The 22824-nt window shown below is 37.7% G+C and overlaps 1 protein-coding gene across 1 annotated transcript in view; it reads right to left on the reverse strand.

The window, feature by feature from the left end:
- Positions 1-22824, reverse strand: part of LOC104166507 (laminin subunit alpha-2-like) — a gene marked incomplete at its 3' end in the record, with an annotated part of 68271 nt that overhangs the window by 21396 nt on the left and 24051 nt on the right. Inside the window, exons 7-10 of the mRNA XM_009706459.1 lie at positions 16565-16692; positions 6250-6461; positions 1620-1726; positions 337-600 (exon numbers count right to left, since the gene is read on the reverse strand). Coding sequence (XP_009704761.1) covers positions 337-600; positions 1620-1726; positions 6250-6461; positions 16565-16692 — 711 coding nt within the window. The remainder of the gene's footprint in view (positions 1-336; positions 601-1619; positions 1727-6249; positions 6462-16564; positions 16693-22824) is intronic.

A 22824-nucleotide genomic window follows, 5' to 3' on the forward strand; every position in this document is an offset into this window, starting at 1 on the left:
CCCACTGATTCCACTGATGTATGTACATCACCCATACATTTTGTACATACTGCTGTTGATGCTTTTGGACTTACTCTGGTATTTGATTTCTGGCCTATATTGTCATTTGCAATATGAGAAGCCCTAGGAGTGGGGAAGTATCCTAAAAGGTTGCCTGTCTTCTGAGCATGTCTGTTTGTTGATAGTTTCATATATTGTAGCACATCTATTTAAAAAAACCAACCAAACCAAACCAAACCAAAACCAACAAACAACGACAAAAAAAGCACCCGCAGGAGCTCCAAACACAAGCGAATATAAGATTTCAGCCCATGCAATGCACACAGTTTTGATTACCAGAGTAGCAGGCCGGTAAGCACCCCGTGGGCACCCACTGGCACTGCCCGTGCCCCATCTCCGCGCGGGGACTCGGATCTGCTGGCTGCTTCCTGCATTCTCTTTCAATTTAGGCACCTGTCTGCTGATTTCACAGTGTCTGCCCATGAATCCCGATTTGCAGATACATCTTCCTGACATATCACATTGCAGTGACATGGATCCTAAAGCATTGCAGCCACAGGGTATACAAAACAGCTTTTCTGAGGCCCAGAAGTAGCTGGGCTTTGAGAATGAAAAGTGAACACTGTTAGAAAGTGAAGATAATGAAACTACACCACATAAAAGAGTACAGGAATAAAGATAGTAGTAAACACAAAAGTAAACAAATATTAATTCCAATCAACTGCCGATATTGTATTAACTAGCTTGAGATAGTTGATGTGTACGTTACGCAATCTGTGCGAATTCCATTGATACCAATGATTTTTCTTTGAACGGACTCTTTAAATACTGTTGAAAATAGAGTGTGAGCAAACCATTTCAGAAATTACACCGCTTTAAAGGGTGAAAATGATCCTTGTGATTTCTGCAGAATTATTTATGTGCTTTAAATTACATACATGTGGAGTTGTTCTGAGGACACAGGCGTAACCCATGAGTCCTTATGCTGAGCTAGAGAAATGTGCAGCCAGCTATAACATATTCCTAAGCACCCTGAAGATAACTATGAGAAAGTTTATGAAACACTGTTTTTTGCAGTGATTTATGAGATAGCAAAACAATGTCAAGGCAAAAGACACTTTTACCAAAAAAGAGTATATTATTTGGGCATAGAAGAAGAATCCCTAAGAAAAAAAAAAAAAAACACATAAAAGCAGAACATTCACAGCAGAAGTAAACTAGCATCCTGCTTTTTTTGAAAATAAGATGCTATTAGACATTTTGCAACTTTCTTCATAGAGGGATTATCCCCCAGAGTTGCAATATTTTTAATGACTTTATTTATATCAAATATTCAGAATATAAAGTGTATATACCATATATAAAAATGTACTTATATGTACAGTGAGGCTTAAAATATATTAATTGCATGCAAATGCAATGTTCTGTGTTTTGTTCTAGAAAACCTTTAGAAAACATTTAGAAAACAGTCATTTTACCTTTCTGTACATAAGAACAACCCATATATGTTCTTTAAATGAAAAATGAACTAAAAAGAAAAACTATCCAAAACCAAACAGTATTTAGCTAAGACAGACAGGGAAGAAAGCTGGAAGGAAACACCGTTTCTTGTCACTCACCTTGCAGACGTCGCACCGGCGGCCGATCACATTGGCTTTACACTCGCACTGGCCCGTCCGAGAGTCACAGATCTCTGAGAAGGAGCCATTGATGTGACAGTGACAGGCTGCAGAAGAAGAAGAAGGAGCTGTTAATATGTTTTCTGAAGCTAAATTTAATAGCCAAATGTTTACAGCGCAGCTTTTGCCATCCTAAGAAATCCAGGAAGGCAGGCCTGAGTAAAGCAAGAAGATGGCACTCCCATACAGTGACAATACACATCAACCTACCCATATTAATGTGGAATTTTGCTCCAAATTATTGCAGTGAGAAATTTTGCCTCAAGTTCATAAACAGCTTGTTTTATATGCTCTTCTTAGATCAAACCAGGATGTTTAGCATATTACTGAGTATGTACCCTGAAACCTGGGAACGGACAGGGCAGCACTGAGATGAGAGAGAAAAAATTAAAGAAAAAAAGGGGGTACAGACCCTTACAAGGGTGTGTATGGGATGTAGGCATGGCAGGTGGGAGTGTTACTGCTCCACATGCTGGTCCTGCTGCCCTGGAGTCCAGTCCATGTTAAGGTACTAGGCTGAAACGTTGGTGGGCTGAGGATCCAAAACAAGGTTACCTCCAGGGACCCCGCTACAGGGGCAGACACCTCCTCAGCCCCCCAAGAGCTCCTCCTCACAGGCAGCACCCCTGGAGTAGAGCTGAAAGACAGACCAGGGATTATCTGCTACCGTGACTCTCTGGGACCTCTGTCTCAGCAACAGCATCACAGTTCCCAGAGGACACGTAAGCCAGTTGACCAGCCTAACCCATCACAACACTCTCTTAAGGATTTAAAATGGCAACGAAAAGGAACTTGAGGAAAATAACAATGCTTCTGGTGTCTAAATTCTTCTATTTTAGAAGAGAAATTTTGGGGAAGCTTTCTATCACCCTTTATGTTCTTCAACCACAATTCGTTTGGCATGCAGAGATTAGGATAAAAATCCCTCTAGCACTCACAGTAGAGAAGAGGGATGTGACTGGTGTCACAGGGACTATAACCACAGAGTCACCAATTCCATCAGCATGAGCTGGTTCCTGCACATGCCTTTTTTTCCCCCCAGAACGGAATGAAAACACATCTCTATACTGCTTATCAATCTACTCTGTAAACCTGGGCTCCAGTCCCCATTTTGCCTTCCTGCAGTGCCCTGACCACGTGTGTTGGGGTTTTTTTCCTCAACCTGACAACTTCATTTTAAGAAACACTTAAGAGTTCCAACAGTCACTACATGGCGGTCACATACTTGCATGTCACAAGGTGCCATTTGAGAAAAAGCAGTTATATTTTTTCTATATATAGACTATTACAACAAAAGCTTCCTCATTACTTTATTGGACTTGCTAATTTACAATTTCCAATTGTAAATTGAAAGGATTTTTTTGTTTTTCTCCCCACTTCTGAGGTATTCTGCAAAAGTTGTTTCTTTTAAATCAAAGTGACTTTATGGCTTGCCAGTCTATTCATGGCATTATTCCTCAAATGTTTGCAAAGATGTCTCATGTTCTGGAACAAGTAACAAAAATATGCTGGGCTCTCATATCAGTCTGGTAACACCTTCAGAGCTTTTGATCTCTTTCTGTTCTGCAATGTATTTTAAAAATGCAAACATTTAAAAACACTTCTGCTGCAATTAACATTGCTTCTCTTTTCCTTTTACTCTCATTTTTCAACTGCATCCATAATTTACCTCTTTCATCCTGTATACAACCCTCTTCTTTACCATAAAATTCATGTTTTAAAACTGCCGACACTCTGAACTGAACACAGCGATGACTGTCATAGTCACATGTTTTGACTATCTTTCTAATTAAAATGGTCAGTAGTGAAAGATGATGCAAAAGCTCAGACTCAACAAACCAAAATTCTCAATGCAAATTAACAGTATTTCACCAAACTTTTTATACAGACCTCAAAAAACAAAGTCAGTCTTATTTGAATTGTTTTGCTTATCAGGCATATGACACCACAAGAATCAAAAAGAAAATTTACACTGATTTTAAACAGATGAGTTTGTCCTATTTATATTTTATATTACCGCAAACAGCATACCATGTATTCTTAACTGAGCCACAGATGACTGAGTGGAATGCAGTGGTAAGGCAGAATTTGGAAGTCAAGACTTTGTTTTTCTTGGCTCTGGCAGTATGTACATACTGAAGAAACATACAGTCAGGGCTATTCATCTAATGAACTGTTACTCGATCTAATAAATTGCATTTATCTCACCTAAAGCCTTCCCATTCATTCATCTCTAGTGGGAAAATTAACTATTGTCCAAACCTCCAAATGGTTCTATAATACAACACAGTCTGTCAGAGAAATTTGTCTTCCTGTCTCCCAAAATGACACTGGTCAAGACCCTTCATTCTCTCTAGATTTATATAAATATTTATGACTGTGTATTTATAATCAACCTACACATTTATTCTCCTCCAACAGTAGTACCTATGCACTGTCACACAGGCACACTTGAATATTTGCTTTAATTCATCTCGTGTCACTTAGTTCTATTACCATCAGTACAACCTCCAGGTATTTGCTTCAGCACACTGTGCTGTTTCACACCAAAAACCAACCTGCTAGAATCAAATCAAATAAGCCTAGGACATTTGCTCATTGTTCTTAGATTTATGATTTTGTACAGATACACCACGAAATTCAGAGACGCTATACTGATATAAAGTTGTACAGTCATTTGAAATGGTTAATGTGAACGACAACAGCACTGTACTGAGAGAGAGCAAGAAACATGTCAAACAATAATTTGAAAGCAAAATTCATGCTTTGCAATACTCTTGGATTTGGCTTTTTAATAAGGAACGAAATTGAAAACAACAAAGTAAAGGCACAGTCCCTCTGATATTGTAGCTGCAGGGCAAACTTCATGGAAGTCTGCAAAGGAAATAAAAAATTATATGCAAAAAGAAAACCCACATGAAAGATGGAGAGTAGATGAATACAAGGTAACTGTGAGCACAAGGCTATGAATACATCAGGGGGCTCTCCTTGTCAGTGATACTAACAACAAAAGGAAGCTTGTAATTCTACATTAAATATGTATTTATTTTTAATATTTTTTTAATTGTGTGTTTTCTGAACTCTCCTCATATTACATCTCTTTCTTATGCAGCTGCCACTACTGTAAAAATGTTCAAAGCATCAGTCCTATCGATGCCTCAGGAATGGTGACAAGCTACTGGAAGCTAAGACTTTTGAAATACACTTTCTTTTAAATCACATTACACACTTAACACCCTAACTTATATGACATCATTCATCATGAACAGTTAACTCATGCAGAGAATATATGTGATTGTCCAACTTTTATCCAGCACTGTATAAAGTAGGTATAGAAAGCATTTACACAGGTATACGTCTTCACGGCTATCTGTGACTTTAAGTATATCAGTGTTTATTAGCCTTAGCTGAGAAACCTGGTGATGTTCTGCATCTCACTGGCTCCCATGCGGTCTTAGGTGGTCCAACAGAACTTAGCATTCTCACTGCCAAACTGCAAGCCACTAATAGAGTAAATCCTGGAAATGGATGACAGTGGGTCGGACTTCTGTGCTTGAAACATTGACAATAGCCCAGCTCTTTTACCTACATAGTTTTATCCTGATATAACACCTTTGCAGTCAATGCAGTTGCTCTGAGTTTATTCCAATGAATCAAAAAGGATTAAATCCTGTGACAATGAAATGAAATGCTTTGCTCTTTCAGGACAGTTTAGAACCTGTTGTATTCCATCCTCAGAATGAGGTGGAAGAGTATATGAAGAATCTTTTTAAGTTAAAAGCACTTGTTCTGCCTAATAGCTGTGTTCCAAATTGCGCCAGCAATGGCTCAGAGAGCACCACTGCCTCCTACAGAAGCAAAAGCTCCTGTTCCTACCAAATCTTCCATCTGCTCTCAACAATTTTTTGCAGTCACTATGGGGAAGTATGAGCTGGGGCTGATACTTAAACAACATGCCACCACTCAGCTGAGAAGTGGTAGTTTGTTGCCAGCTTCCTCCAGGGCACCTTAGAAAATTTGTCAGGAGATTTCAGACTCTGCTTTGCAGGAGGGCAAGAGAATCTTGCCCTGTAAGAGGCAGCAGCTCCCAGCTCTTACTGAGGTCACGTAGGTGGGAAGGAGGTCACAAGTGCTGCCAGAGTTGGACCCTACAGTAACTGAAATATCATTCCCTCCTTTCAGCACCAATCTCACTAGTTAATGGGATTTCCTTGGATGGCTTATAGTGTTTTTAGTGAATTGTTTTCATTTATTTGTATTTATTTTTGTAGATCTGACATTTAGTATAACCTTTTGCATCCATGCAATGCTCCGCTCTCCCAGGTTTTTTCCATGTCTGCTTCATTACTGCTTCAACTACAGCAGGAAGTTTTTTAATAGGTTCTTCTTTCTGTTTACTTTGCAGCTTCCCTTTCCACATGCAGATGCAAGTAAAACACTATTATTATTAGAGGTGTAAGTACATCGTATCATTCTCTTGCTCACACATACAGAGTCACAGTTTTCCTCTCAGGAACACAGTTATAGGATAGTTCAATGCTGTCAGGAGCAGTAAAAGTTCATGACTTACGTTGACAGTTCCTTGCATCAAGAGCATCGCCAAAATATCCATCAGCACACCTCTCACAATATTGGCCTGTTGTACCTGGCTTACATCTCAGGCAAGCACCAGACAAGCTGTCACAGCTGCCAGGAATGGAGAAGTCAAGATTGTCATTACACTGGCACGGCTGGCACGATCCTCCTGGTATTAGAGGTTGTCCAAAATAGCCTTCTGCACACCTAAGGTAAAAGACATCACCAGTCAGGACCCTTAAATAATCCTCTTACTAGAAATATTTAATTTTGTTGCCTCACTAATAACCAAAAATAATTTGATCTTCTTTCAAGCATTTCTTAAGTGTCTTTTTTCTCTCTCCCTCCTTCTCCTTTTTAACAGCACTGTAGATACAGTACCAGTTGAAATCCTGCCAGTTCTGCCAGTAATTAGATTTCAGTGGGAGAAAAATCTTGTCGCTGGCACTGAAGACGAGACAAAGCATAGTAAGAAATCTGTCTTTTGGCACACTAGAGGAATTCAGGTCCATGTTAGATAGGCTCTGTATCTCAGCATATCATGTCTAAATGTTCTGTACTCATTTACCAGCAAGCCTGATGATTTTTTCCCTCTACCTTAAAAACTTGTTTAGTTTAGAAAAACAGGTTTAGAAAGCAATAGAGACATAAACTTGTTTACCTAACAAGATCCTCCCCTGACTTAGCCTTCCCCGATCTACTGCATGGTCAGATTTGTTTAATGAATGGATTGCTAATCTCTGTGTATAGACAGGTAACAAAAAGATTGCTCATTATCACAGGAACTATGTTGATGTGTACTACATCTTTCATATTTTAGCAGAGATATTTAAAAATATCACCTTTTTTTCCACCTTGCCCACCAGCAATTTCCTGTAAGTACCATGTAAAACCGGTTAGTGAATCTGACCTAACATGACTGTGTATCTAAAGCAAATTTCTACTCATCTCGCAGCCTATTTCCTATTTATATTCTGGTCTGCTTTCCCTTTCCATTACATTTGCTCACACTTCACAGTAAGAGCAACTTGTAGATAGTGAAGAAAAAGAAGAAAAATTGCCCAGTTCCAGCTAATGAAGTTATTCATGTGTATCTCAGATGAACTCCAATTAGTGTAAAGAAAACAGAAAGTACATAAAACACATTGCATAAATCAATGTTTCCTCCTATTTTGAAGTCAGTTTGAATGCAGTTCTAATGTACGCAGATATTCTCTCTGCTTTGTAATGGTACTGGATGGTACGGTTGGGCAAGGATTTTGCATGCCACCCTAATACGGGAATGCAAAGCTTCACTATGCTTTCACTCTTGTCCCTTTATGCTCACCAAGTTCATCCTTTTCCTTGCATCCAGAATATCTAATGAAGCTTCCACCTGGATCCTAAACAAAGCTGTCTAAACATTAGTTATGTATTATTCAGTATCATTAGCAAAGATTATAAAAATGGATAACTGAGACTAGGGAGGAAATTATAGTTGGATCTAATCAAACAGTTCTTGGTAGTAAGATATTACACAAACTAGGATTTTTTCCATTCTCTAAAAATACCCATGATGCAGACCGTAGATGAATAACATGTATAAATAGTCCAGTGGTTTGGGTGTCTGTAAGCACTCAAGAACATGAGTAAAATTTTCACAATCCAGCCCACTGTGCTTTACTCCTTTAGCATAGGCATCTCTCACAATTACCTCCTCATAGCAACAATACTTCAAAATCTTGTCATTAGAATAATTCAGGCATTCTATTTTCAGAACCTGTCATGAATGTAGCGACATATTGCACCTCCCTGTATTTCCTGCAAAGAAATGGATATTTTTTCCTTGGATGGAGGATATCTCAGCGATTACAAAAGACTGATTTTTAGCTTACTTTTGCCAAAACAAATTGGCTTTTTTTCAGCGATGATGTCTCAGTTACAAAGGCCAGGAATGTCTCTTAATATGTAACAATTAATAGCCATGTTTTATCAAAGCCAAAAAATAACTGGATAATTTATGCAGTTATCTTATTTTGCGTAAAACAGATGATGTCTGAAGTTCACCCACACTTTCCGAAGGTCTTTCTCACTTATTACTGGCGTATTTTTCATAACTCTATATCATTTGGTACTACTAATCTATTTGACTTCACTTAATGTGTATTCATTTTGCTCTTTCACTTTCATTTAGAGCTTCATTCTGTATCTGATAGCATTCACAGAAACTTACCAAGCAATTTGCAGAAAAAAAACTCCAGGGCTTTGGGAGAAATGCACTGCTAATCATTTCCTTCTATTAATAGCAGGAGATCTTGGTAACTCTTTGTATTCTTATCAGTTTAGACATTGCTAATCAAAATCAGCAAAACCCACTACCATCGCATAGCTGTGTTCTACTTATATACATACATAACCTCAAATTCAGATTCAAGATCATCCTGAAAGTAGGCGTAAACCAGTTAATCTTAAAAGAAAACTGTGTGCCTGTATTTATGTGTAAATTCTTCCACTTTTTCTCCCGCTTCTCCTGAATTTGCAGGGGAAGATTAAAAAAAATCTGCTTTCACTAATTCCATCTGTATTCCCTTAAGGACATTTCTTCTTCAGCTACTTACAATACTCAGACTAGGGTGAGGAAAAGTAGGAATGAACCAAGAGGAAGAGCCAACCAGAAAAGCTGGTGGCATGGAAAATTACATTTACGTATTACACAAAATACATGTCTAAATAAATGACTGCTAAGTACAACGGGACCTCTCTGAGATTAAAAAAGAAATAAAAATAGGAGTAAAAGCAGTGAAGAAAGATTGTTTCTGTATTTATCTTTCTTCCTCTATGTTCGGCTTTCCCCCCAAATGCAGGTGTGTCTGTGACTGACACTTTGTTTTTATTTGGCATAACTGGTGCCAAATACAGGGCTACTATATCAATACATGCGTATGTATGTCTGCTGGGTCTGGCTGGGATGGAGTTAATTTTCTTCATAGCAGCCTGTATGGTGCTGTGTATATACACATATATGCACACAAACACATGCCTACTTTATACATTTCTTTATATTTACTGGAAAAAAACCAAACAAACCAACCTTGAGACAGAGTTAATTTGGGCTGCAAATCCAAACACTTTAAAATGTGGAAATATTTTTACAGTCGCTTTGAAACTAATGTGCATTCAACCTGTGTACAAAAGCAGGTGAAAGCCCTGTGGGGAAACGGCTTGTGAACAGGCAGTGAAAAATCTTAACTCAGGTGCACAACACAGATGCTATTGTTGTATGACCAACTATACATCTTGCATTTTCTAACTTCAGAGTGCCTACCTTTGCAAGCTGTAAACAATCCTGCATAACACACTTGTATCAAAACTCCTGAATGTTTGACCCTTTTCCCATCAGCACTGCAACAGAGACTTGTACTTCTGCCACTAGTGGAAGAATTATATTAGCTAGAAGGAGCAGCAGGGTGAAGCCAAGCGACTCACTTCTAGGTCACTGGAACCACATTCATAAATGAAGGAGTGCCACAGGAGAAGCTAGGCTCTCACCCATTTTGCTTCTTTTCCCTAAAACTGTGTGCTCTTGTCTGTATCAAGACTGTGTCGTTGGAAAATGCATACGATCATGGTGTAAATGTGCAGGGCCCCAAGGACAGCTTTTTGACACTCTCATACACCCTCTCCATGGAGTTAGGAGAGTGTCTGTCCTACCTTATACCCCTTGGGAAAGTGAGCAGTGAGCAAATGAGAAACCCAAGTCTAATTTTCTGGGGAAAAAGATTAAACAAGGAAGCTGGGCTTTCTCTACCATTATAGATAGATGGTAACATGGTAAATCCCAACACAGATTATATATGCAACTATTTTGATGGTGTTATGAGCTGGACCCCTAAGAGCACTAAGTAATTTTGGCAACATTTTTCTGAAGAGTTCAAGTGAGAGAAGTAGCAAATTTTTTTTACATTTTACAACTCAGATATGTGTGTGTGTGTGTGTATATATATGTATCTATCTACCTATCTTATCTCCCTAGGGGGCAGAAGATGATATTGGAGGCTAAATAAGCACAGTACTGTGTATGCTTACTTCATGATACTTGGTATGTCATGATAATCTAGGACTGTTCAGCTAATGAATCATGTGGCTCAGATCACTTGTCACTTTGCAGTTGCGAAAATGAAAGAGAATTTCACGTAAACTCCTTTTAGCAATTATATAATCACTATTAATAGCAAAAGGCAACATGCTTTCTCCTGTTCATTATTATTGACAGCTGTGGGCATTTCCAAGCAACTTGTTACAATTAAAAGCAAATAGTTCTATGAGCATTGGAATTAATGGCCTAATTTCCAGTGGATTTATACCTCATGGTTACAAGGCTAAGGGCTGATTATTTGCTGCAGGATGTTGCTATTCAGCAGGGAGTAATCCCTCAGGCTACAGCAGTGCTTTTTCCTTGCCCTGTGAAAGTTTTCTTATGGGCAGAACATTTAATAATCTCGCTCATTCTCTCTTTCTCTCTGTATTCTCTGCTGTTTAATCAGGTGTGAGTTCACACAGTATTCTCGCCCTTAGCTATGACATGTTCTGATTTATTAACCTCTATTCAGCCACTTCTTTTCACAAAACCTTCAGGAACAATTATTATCTTTGAGACCTTCTACTCTTCTGTCGAATTTGGTTGAAATTGACCTACAAGTTCAAATGTCTTTGCAGGCAGGCAGCCAGACGTGCACAAAAAGATCACACTAGCCTCATTTCCTTAGGAAATCAGGCTAAAATCCAAGCCTGCCACTTATTCAGATTCTGTCCTATTGCATCTACAGCCTGTGCTCCACTCAGAAATAGCACTTGTTGCTAATGGAAGCTGTCAATGACCCTGCATTGACGAACTGCCACCAAAGTGCTCTTGATGTGATTTATTTCTGCTGTCATTAACTTCACAGCCCACTAGCTGAAAGAAGGTGATGACTTCCCAGACAGACAGGAAAAGACAGGCAGAAATAGCACACAGCAGGAGCAGACTCAGTGATGATGGGTGGAAGCAGGTGACAGCCTGCGCTCTCACTTTAAGACAGATACAGCACAACAGGGGATTTAAAAGGAAGTAGTTGTAAATGTGAATTGGAAAGACAGGACTAGAGGGTGATTCACAGCGTATGGTTAGGTTCCAGATTTTCTGGTTGGCTCTTCCTTTTGGTTCATAAAAAAACAGTCTGAGTATTGTAAGTCTTCATTCAGAACCCTTACCTTTTTTTCAGGGTTTACGTTGGAAAATGTTGCAAGCAGCTCATGGAAGTGCCAAATAGCAAAAGCCTACTAAGAAACAGAAGTGCCATGTTTTCATGCCCCACAATTGTCTAGCCAGGTGTTAGTTATCTGGCTCCCCCAGCCCCTCTTAAAAAGGTATCATTTGCAGGGTCACAGGAGACTGGGATCATGGAGCCACAGCCAACGCTGATTCATCACAACCTCCAAACAACTAGCAGAGGTCCCCTGGCACGCTAACTGCTCTTGAAAGCTGTTCCATCCGCGTGAAATCCCAAGGGACTGAGGGCGTGCAGACACAGTGCTGATGTCCCTTGCCTATGCAGTCTCACCTCCTCTGGAAGGGGCTTCCCAGGAGCTTAGCACCAGCACGCACACTACCCTTCTGCTTCATGTAAATCCGGCATGTTATCCTCTCAGAATAACAGGATATAAGAAGGGGAGAGAATTTTCTCTTTCAGTACCAACATATCACTCAAACCTGTCATAGCCAAAGACAGACTAGACGTATTTTTTTAATTTGTCTTTTGTATAGGTAGTAATAAACGTAGGAAATATATATCAAGTTTTTCTGTGTATTTGACAAAGAAGAATGATTGGTTTTGTTTTAAAACCTATTTTGTTCTACTTGCTAAATAAAGACTGCAATGGGAAATGAGAAGCAACAAAAATGTAAAATATTATTTTTCAAAATAAGCAAAATCAACAAATAACTTGTTAGAAGAGCTGTATTTTCACTGCATATTGACTTGTCTAAGAGGCATCAGTAATTCATTGCATATTTGATTCACCATGCTCTAAATATTCAAATGACAGAAGAGACAAAATAATTATAAAAATCTCAGAAGAGTGACAGAAAAGCTAGAAGAATAATTTTTTAAAAAGACTCTTACTTCTCAGCAAATGCTACTTGGAAGCTCTGCACTTTACCGTGAAGTAATAAAACAAGCACTAGAACTATACCAATGCATGGACACAGTACCAGGGAAAGATTCTCAGGCATTTCTTCAGTGAGCCTCACAACACAGCAATGGGGACAAGAAAGGGAAGTAATATAAAGGTAGAATAGTTCCATGTGATCAGTACTTTTGTTTCAGATCTCACATGGTTAAAAGCATGGTGCTTGCTTACCTTTCACAGCGTGGTCCCATGTACCCAGCTGGGCATTCATCGCATATTAATCCACGACTTCGGTCAAAATGGCATGTTGGGCTAAAGCTGTGTTGTTGATATTGGGTAAGAAGAGGGACAAGAAAGAAACATAAAGAAAAGATGGTTAGCAGCATAACTCTCTTCCCACTTCAGAGATCGTTAATTTGCGAAACAGTGCCCAGGAAAAGTGATTCTGGTCTAGGACATGGGGCTTAAGTTTGACTCCAGCAAACTGAATTTGGAATGACTCTGCTATTTCTGCGACACTGAATTTAGAGTAACGGATGGCAGCATCCCAATAGCCTGTTATTACGGGACTTGAGCCTGCCACCGAGTGGTCTGGATACCATTAAAAAGGCAGGAATGTACAGCTGTTTGTTTGTGCCCCTGAGGGCCTGGCAAAACAATCTATGCCATAATGTGGCCCCTGTATAAATCTTTCTGAAGGACAACTGATTTGAAAGCTCAGTTAACTTTGTGTATAATTGGCTGTGAAAGGAACCCAGTGAACAAGAAAGGGGAGGGGCAAAAAGGGAAATATCTGGTGCAGCTTCCCAGACAGTGCATTTGAGTAAATCAAGTGCCAATGACCTCAAGCAACAGGCCAGATAGGCATGCTGAAGTTTAAGAATAGCTTGCGGAGTAGAAAGCTTTACCTCTTTGCTATGCTTTACTTATTTTTAGCTTTTTTTTTTTTTTTTTTAATAAATAAGGGTACTGTAGGTATTTGCAAGTTCCACCTCCTGATGTCCGTGTTTAACTCTGAACTATGCTCCTTCACTGTTTAGCATTTTGCTTTCCACAAACTTTCTCCCTTAACACATTTTTGTGAGGAAATCTCTTGACACTCTAAAAGACAGCATGCAGAAGAGGCAACCTGTTCTTCTACAATTCTGGAATGATTATTAAAGACAGACATATAAGCACCTTTATAAGGCCTCATCTAAATAACAGTAATCAATTCTGGTTGACCAAATAGAAAAATAGAAAAGGAAAAAAAAAAAAAAAGAATGGGAGCAGGTGCATAGTGGGGTGATGGGGTGACTATCCACAACATAAAAACAAAGCACCTATCTGAAAAGAAGACACTAAACTTACCTTTTGTTACCTAGAAAAAGTTAGGAAGGTATATAATTGCTCTAACAAAGACATCAGAAGGAAGGCATAATCAAAGTAAAACTTCGTGCAACAATAATAACAAATAGACATAATCTGACCTCGGATAAATTATAGGAGGATATATGATGAAAGTTTCTGGAAAATAATAGGCACAGGGAAGACAGAAGAGCTTCTCAGGAGTCATCCATCCTATGATCTGACCTCAGTTACTCTGTTTCTGTTATAGATTATTTCCATTTATAAATACCCTGTCTGTCATAGGGCAACTTATGCCACAGACATAAGAGATCAGTAAGAAAAATGTGGGAAAGTCAGGTCCAGTAAACATAGACAGGTATTGGGATTTTCCTCTTTCCCGTAAGGATTATGTTTGTTTTATTTTGCGATGTCCTTCAGTTAAGAATAGATTCACTAATGCATGAGGAGCCAGTTGAAGAAACGATAATTGTTCATTCTATTTTTAAATAGCAATGAAAGCAATTTTCAACTGAGGCACACATTATCATTGAATCTAATCAGCAGAACCTGACTTACTTCAAATAAGATCCTGCTTGTCAGTCCCCACCTCACTCTTTCTAAGAGCTACATGGGAAACTTTGTGGAGATGCTATCACAGCTCATTACAGCATTGCACAAGATTGACTGTACCACAGTTTCATCAAGAGCTCTGAATTCAACTGCATAAATTTTGAAGATAATAATTAAGTACTTAATATTACTAAGCAATAATAATGAATAGCAGAATTTCCATGTTTTAAGGGTTATGCTCAAACCTAGCACCCTTTGATTCTTTTTCTGACTTAATAGTCCGTCCACATCTCAACACTAAACATTAATATATTGAGAAATTGCCATTTGCGTATTATAAAGGAAATATATCATAGCAGGGTGAGAAAAGAAGAGTTTATCTTCATGATTATTTAGAATCTCATTACTCATTAGTGATAAATACTAATGAACAGTGTGTATTGATCTGTCAAAACAAGTTTCAAAAAATCTTAGTCCCTCTTGATTCATCATCACTCTTCATTTTTTACATAAGGTAACAACATTAATACCAGTCAGGACATGGGACAAGTATGAATACACAGTATGTTATATATGTGACAAGTCTACGTTGGGAGACGGGGCTTCCTAAAGGCTTACAAGTATGTTATAGAAAACAGCTCTTGGGAATAATTTTGTGATTTTATTTAATTCTCCAAGAAAATTTTAAAATTCTGAGACAAACCCAAATTCCTAGTTCACATGCTATGAGTTTACTTGTGACCTTCCCAGGCTGAGTGACATATCTTCTATCTCCCATTTCCAGTGACAAAACATTCCCAGCAGAGTCTTCATTAACGATATTAAATTTATCACAATTTCAAGAGAAAAGCAGTAATTATCCCAGAGATCTACATTTGGTAGAAAGAATTATATAGTTGTATGTCTGATAATTTCTATGGAAAAAATAAATCAGCTTACCTGAAACTCCTTAAAGACTAAGAAGGTTAGAACATTTTGTAACAGTGATGCATTAATGAGAAGAGGTAAGACAAAGAAGTCAAGTGTGCATTACATATGGCATTTATAATATGGGTATTGCTTTCATTTGCATCATGTAAGTACAAATATGGAGATATATGCACAAAGAGGAAAATATAGCCCAGGATCTAGAAAACAAGCTTAGATAATTTTAGATTCCCAATTTGGCCAAGCGTTCTTTTCTGACATATGGCAATTCACTTATCACTGTTGTGCTTCGGAAGGCAGTTTTATGATTGGCTTCAATGATTGCCTATGGAAACTGCTGCCATTAGGAAAGAGGAGAGGGAACGAGCAGCAGTTGCAGCAGTTAAATCAGCTTAAGTTAACTATAGAACAACACCATCACCACCACATTTCTAAAGTGGATAGAACAGTTCTCCTTCACCTTATCTGGTATTGCAAAGAAAAAGACCCAAGTGCTGTGAAAACAGAGATGAGAATCATTATAAACATCATAAAGAAATAAGACACTGCTATAAAAGACAAAACTAATTTCTTAATAAAAATATATCTCAGAGGTTCATTACATGGGCAATATTCTCTATGCACCAGGAACTTAGTATTAAGCTTAGAGACCTACAGATGCTCTGTCATGTCATGTTAGGAATTAAATACTACAGGAATTAAAATTTGTATGTAAATTAGTCACTTGTTAGGCTATTCAGAAATAACATGACACATACTACATCTGTACAGTCACATGATCTTGGTAGAAACTTCCTTATTTTTGGTGTGAAGGATGCGTGAAGGAATCTGAATTGTTCACATATATTATCGCTAGCATACCAAACTCACTGCCAGCTAAGTAAGAAAGAAAAATGAGCATTTTAACAGCCTTCAGGTAACACATTAAATCTTTAACAACTTGTTTTTTCCTCAGAAACAAATTTAATAATTGGTCTAGAACTGTAAAGTCATGAGAGTTTGAACCTTAAAATGAGTTCTACAGAGTTTGAGGATGTTCAGTTTTGATTTTGTCCATTTTAAAAATAGGAAGCTATTGCACAATTCTGATGCAGGGCAAAACTTTGTAGGGTTCAGGACTCCCACAGTTTCACAGTTCAAGAACATTTATATTCTGTGTTTGTTTTTGTACTTATATTTTTCAAGAAAGCTAAACATTAAAAAAAGGACTCGCTTGTTCAATTTCAATAAAGGAAAGTAAGGCAGCCAGAAAAAAATCTCAAGTGTACATGCAAAAGTATAAATTAAAAAGTTATGCAATTTACTAAGAGAAAAAATGCAATAAATATACATCTTACTTGTTAGAAGGTACACTTAGGGGGCAGGCACACAACTGACAGTCTTCAGCTGTCCCTTTAGTAGGATCACCATAGAAGCCAGGGAGACATCTATCACAATATGAACCACCTGTGTTGTGTTTGCAGTCCTAAACAGAAGATGGAAAGTACAACTTCACAATTAGAGAACTTGCATATGGAAAGTCCTTGAAGGTCATTCACCTAGCTCATCCTCTCAACAGGATTGTAAGAGGTCTGCAATGTATTCTAATTTTCTGCTGATTGTTGAGAAACAGTTCTAAAGGTTAGCTGTCACAAGCAGTGCTTCATACGTGTCAGGTATTTGCGTTCTTTTGGATAATTTTTCTCTATCTAAACCAAAAAGAGTATCTAATTGCAGACTTTACCTTTCCACCACACAGCAGCTGCACAATTGTTTTAGCTTGCTTAAAGAAAACCAGCCTTCAGAGCAGCACAAAACAGGTTAGTATTGCAATCTTGCAACAGGCCACATTTTGCGACAGTTTTCAGATGTTGATCCCAGAAATACAGCCCAGACTATATAATCTGTGAAAATTAATCATTACATTTCACTTCTAAATGTATTAGCTCATTTTACAAGGTATATGGCTAGCAGTATACTAAATATATTTGTGAACAGTAGCAAAGCCTGAATTACTTACTTAAGACTTGTTTGCTGGAATAGCATCCAGACTCTATTCTATGAGTAGAAACAACGATGAGTATATTGTATATGGGGCCCTATCCAATAGTTTGTGTTCCTCTATATGACCAGCTTTCATAATACAAGAGACAGTTTATCTGAGGATAACATGAAACATCCAACACAAAAATGGCAGCACTAGATCTGCATTTTCGTATATAACCTTTGCCTGATCTCAAATTAAATGATCTTTTGGCAGAAAGGTAATTGGTCCTCTGAGAATAGGCTTCACATGATGACTTATAAGAACCAAGTTTTAAAGAGTAATTACCCCTTCTACTCGTCTTCCTCCTCACCATATAGGATTTAGAAATTCTAAATAATTTGGCAGGATCCATGATAGTCTCGACAAATTAGTTTTCTGGCTTTAACTCCTTCCTTTTTTTTTGCCACATTGTTAGCAAACCAAGCTATTCCTTTCACTGCTATTTGCCACAAGACAGCCAATTGTAGCCCTTTCACAGTGTAAAAAATGGAGAAAGCAGGAGAAATGTTTTTGGCTCTTACAAGCTATCTTGATGTGCTTGAGTATAGGCTGAAGAAGCATATGGCAACTTGAAAAGGCCAAAATGAAATCCATGAGAGAGATTTTATTTAATGAGGTGTCTTCTGATCTGATTTAGACAGTGGGTCAGATCAAATCTAGAATCTGTTTCACCCAAGCTGCTGCTTAAGAATTCTTGAGGTTTGTTTTTTTTAAAGGTGTATTTCCAAACTTACGATTTAATTTAAAATATTTTTAAGAACCCTTTAGATTTGTTTTCTCATTTTAATAAGTCATGCATATGGTACTGACTGATATTTAACAGCCTTAATGTCTGAAATATGTAATGTATACTCGATAAAGAAAATGGCACTATTCTAAGGAACACCAATTTCTTCTTCACAGCTTTCCAGAATTGCAATGATTTGCACAAAGCTTTTTGCATTGTGCTCTGCATAGCCAGTACCATACATTTGGGCAGCCGAAAAAGCACAATACCCTTTTCAGTCATGAGCACACTGAAGTCAAAAGCATGTCTCCAGAAATGCTGTTTGCTGTTTTAAAGGGTGCATTCTTATTGCTTGTGTATACAATCAGCACATCTTTGAAATGAAAGCATTAGTCACAATACTATATTTTCACATATTTGGTAGATTGTGAGCTAATACCAACAATTGAGATGCTTCGTCAAATAAAATTATGGCTTTAGAACCATCAGCTGGGTTAAATTCTACTAGGTCATTTAAGTCCATTTGATTGTTACTTCAAGTGCTGTCATTCAAAAAGAATCTACCAGCCATACTGAAAAAGTAACTGGGAACATTAAGACATGCTTTTAAAAGAAGATGTGACAAAAATAATTTAAGTGTTTCAAAAGAAAAATCCTTTGCAATTCAACTTTTTAAAGGCATCATGTCAAATTATTTGTACTTTTTCTGAAAAATAATAGATTCTTCTTTTGTGTTAAGTTTAGCTTTAAATATCCTCAGACATATCTTAATATTTTTGAAGAATATGAACAGCTTATATGACAAGGATGTTATTAAAGTGAGAAGAGCTAACACACCATTTTAAAGCTACACATCTCTTACAGAGTGGTATTTGCAGCTTCTGGTTTTTTAGGTAAAAAATCCCAGACCTTCCATTTTGTAGGAAAACAATTCATGTTGCAAAGGGCTGAACTTCTTCTCTTTGATGAATTATTTTCTGAAACTCTAATGTCAGTCATTTCCACGTACTATGTCTAATTCTCCTCAATCCAGATCTCTGTATCTGCTTACTTCCTCAGCACGAATCAATAAATTTAAAAACAAAAAAAATAACCCCACACATATAGTAGCAAAATCTGAGCATGCATTGCACTGTGTATATGTTAGAGTTTAGCTGAGAAATAATGATCTTGTGCGGCCCTATACTTTTCTCCCTGAGCCAGTCTGGATTTTGCAGGACAAAGAACAGGGATTATGTAGCACATAGATGTGACATAATTTGCCTGTTCTCTTCAGTGATGCATTAAACTTTATACAAATTCGCCAAATTGTTAGATCACACTAAGTACTGAAGAAGATGAGCTATTAGCCCTTCTAAAGATATAATCAAAACTAATGAAAAATTTGTGTTTTCTTGATATCAATTAGTTGAATCTCAGTTTGAAACTTGCCAAATGCACAGTAATGGTTTTGAACATCATCTAGTTTGAGTATTGTCTAATTATACTGAGATTATTTCCTTAAAACATGCTTAAGCCTGTGAAGTCTTAATTTCATGTTAGTAGGAACATTTTATTATTTTTTCTGTGTGATCAATCGTCCCTAACCTGCTCAGTACACTACATACACTTTCTTTTTATTCCCTTGGTAATATAGTTTGTTCCAACATATTGACCTAGTGGTTTTGGTAAAATCAATGCCTTGTTCCATTGATCCATAGACTTTGTGGCCAGGAATGATTTTATGTCCAAATCTTTATGCTTTCAAATTCCAGGTACGGAATCTCAAACTACTTTGAATGCACCAATTTTCTGGACCTCTTTTATCTCCAATCACCATTAAACCTCACTTAGACAACCTCTGAGTAAGTAAGACTGTGAAATTTATTTTTGTCTAAAATTTTAGGTACCACTCAGACCTTGTTGCCTAAAGACTTTATTGCTAATATCCTGGAGTGTGTTTTCCACCATATCCCACCAAGGCAGCTCTCTCCCCTTGGAAGGAACCAAATAAACATCTTTATGCCCAGTATCAGGGAATTCTAAATTCACACTGAAAACCACTCCTGCTTAGCTGCATATGCAGCTGAGTGTATATGAATATGGAAACAAACAGTCTGAATAGAAGGTCAGTGATAAAAATAAAGCTTTAATCAGGGAGTATGACGGAGACCAAGATAGTACCTTTGGCATGCTGCTACCCTTCCTCAGGATATCTGTCACAGAGACAACCAGGGAAGCTGCTAGTTTAAGCTAGTTAAAGAAAGCAAAAGGTTAAGCCTGGGTGACTATTTTAGTATATTCCCTAGCCACCTAGACCAGACAATGGTATTACGTGTTTGGAAGCATGAATACGCTCTCTTGGCATTTTCAAACTACCATAATGTCAAGATTACATGGATGATGCCCTTTCCTGGTGTTACATATGCAATCAGGATGTTGCAGAGGCTTTACACAATTTTCACCTGTATAGCCTATACTGCACTTAGCTTAGGATGTATCATTTTGTTACTGTGTATATGAAGATGGGTGAAGACATTTTGTCGCTCCTGTGATGAACACTGTCTAATTCTACATGGTATATGCCTTTTACATACAAAGGGATAAAATACAAAATGGAAGCCACTGGGGACTGCCTACTTAGCAATTTGAGCATATCTTAGGGGAGAAAGATCTGCTTTCTCTGGGCTTACTAACAGGAACACAGTATCCTGCAATGAATGAAACACCTTGAAATGTGTTTGCTTTTCACAAGGTTTAGGTTTAACCAGCCTCCTAAAGCTACTGTAAATGTGTGTGTGTAACACTACAAAAGAGTATTTCTGAACGTTAGAACTTGCCCTATGTACCAAAGTAGTTATGCATATCACAACGGTAACGAGAATGATGTATCATGCAGCTCTCTATACGGTTGCTGTGGGGATCAAAGGGCTTTGCAGGTTACTGCAAGATATGCATTAAAATGAGCTTTATACAGGCCTATGCCGAAGCAGATGATTTGAGCTTTTATCATGAGTCAAAAACATATTTCAGCTGCTTTTCAACTACGTTTCAAAGCTAAGGAAGAGCAAAAAGAAGTATCATATCAGTAAATTAGGTGCCTAAATTGTCTGTTGTATTACTGAAAAAACACCATGAATAATAATGAGGCCAAAAGGCTGTGTAAACCTCAATAGAAAGAATGCCTTTGATGTGAAACATTTCTCTTTTTCAGCATTCAGACTTCTCTCTCTTTCACTTCAAAAGGTTTATGATCCAAATTGAATAGCAGCATTTAATAGCCTGCATGGATACTAACCAGTCTAACTTCACTTACAGTGTTCTCAAGGTAAGCTGCAAGAAAATCCAGAACTGATTTTAAGCTCCCTGTGTGCCTCTTCTTTACAGCATGATCGAGCATAAGCTCAGACAGAACACATAAAATACAGCATGCTTGATAACACAACTAGATTAAAGTACCGTTTTTTCAACTGGTTATTTTCCACTTCCTTGTCAGTGCTGTGTTCTCCTTACACCAGCACTCTTGAAATATCAGAGGGGCAAGCTCTACTGTCTCCGTCAATAGCTCGCATCAGCTGGCAAGAGCAAAAGCACTACAGTGTGCAGCTACATGGCCTTCTCTCATCTCCAGGTTGGGGCTACAGACAAAAGTAAAGAGGGAACCTATGCAAGGGCTAAAACTTGAAGACACAGAAGCAAGCAACCTCAGAACTTGCATCTGGCTATGCACCCCTAAGCAAAAGAGTCAATAGTTATGATATGCCTTTAACAGGATTCTCTAATCTCTTTATTTTCTGTTAATTGATTTTCTCCCACACTGATGTTATAGACATCATAGCTGAAGGCTACCGTCATCAATGCAATAAATTTTATCTTTCTTGAGAAACAAAAATCTGTATTACCCTAGTGATAAACATTTTCACTGCATGTAAGTGAGGGATTCAAAACATGACTGTCATGTCATACATATTTTTCATCCTAGGTACTTCTTTAAGGCTTATAGTATAATTAAACTGAGAATCATTTTAAGCTTCTATTCATGAAAAAGCAATTTGAAAAATTCACTGGTCCGCACATTAAGGATATCTTGTTTTGCACTGCAATGCAATTAAACATTTTGTATGGGCAAAACAGGAAGAACAGTGATAATTCTAAGTGCCAAATTACATTGAAAAAAGCCTGAATTTTCTTTTTGGATTTTTCCCAGCAGCTTTTTTTTAATGAAATAAAAGGGAACACTTAGAAACATGCACAATACAGAATCTGCTTGAAATTCTGCAGGGAAATGAGGGTATGATATCCCACTAAACTAGCACTGGCTCAAATTGTGTTTCTGCAAGACTAATGAAATGAGACATGTTGTTTCAAGCTTCATGCCATGTCAGACAATATAAAACTAAAAATGCCCTTGAGTTGATCAGAACAGTCTATTCAGCATAATTCACCCACTCCAAAAGGCTACTGAACGGGCTGGTAATATTGGTGTGCTGGTAGGCTTGCTATGGATAATATCACAGATTTAATTGCTGAATTAGTAGGTAACTACACAAAATCTCCATGACCTACAAGAAAAAAAAGTTGTTTAGCCCAAATCATATGCTTTTGTTATTTTTCTAGAGTTCAATTCATTAAGCATTTCTTCAAGTTTTAGTAGGAATTTAGATGAAGGAAGCCATTAACAATATCTTCTTGTCATACTAGAACAGAATTACAAAGTTACCTGCTACGTACTATAAATTGAATACACTGCAGGAGACAGATGGGAGGGGGAGATAAATCTTGCATGGAAGAATACTTATATATCTGCTGCTTTCTGCATGCCATACTTTATACCATTGATTCTATTTCAAAATATAAATCCTATG

The sequence above is a fragment of the Cariama cristata genome, unplaced genomic scaffold (assembly GCF_000690535.1).
Source record: "Cariama cristata isolate BGI_N322 unplaced genomic scaffold, ASM69053v1 scaffold3938, whole genome shotgun sequence".
NCBI classification, from domain to species: domain Eukaryota; kingdom Metazoa; phylum Chordata; class Aves; order Cariamiformes; family Cariamidae; genus Cariama; species Cariama cristata.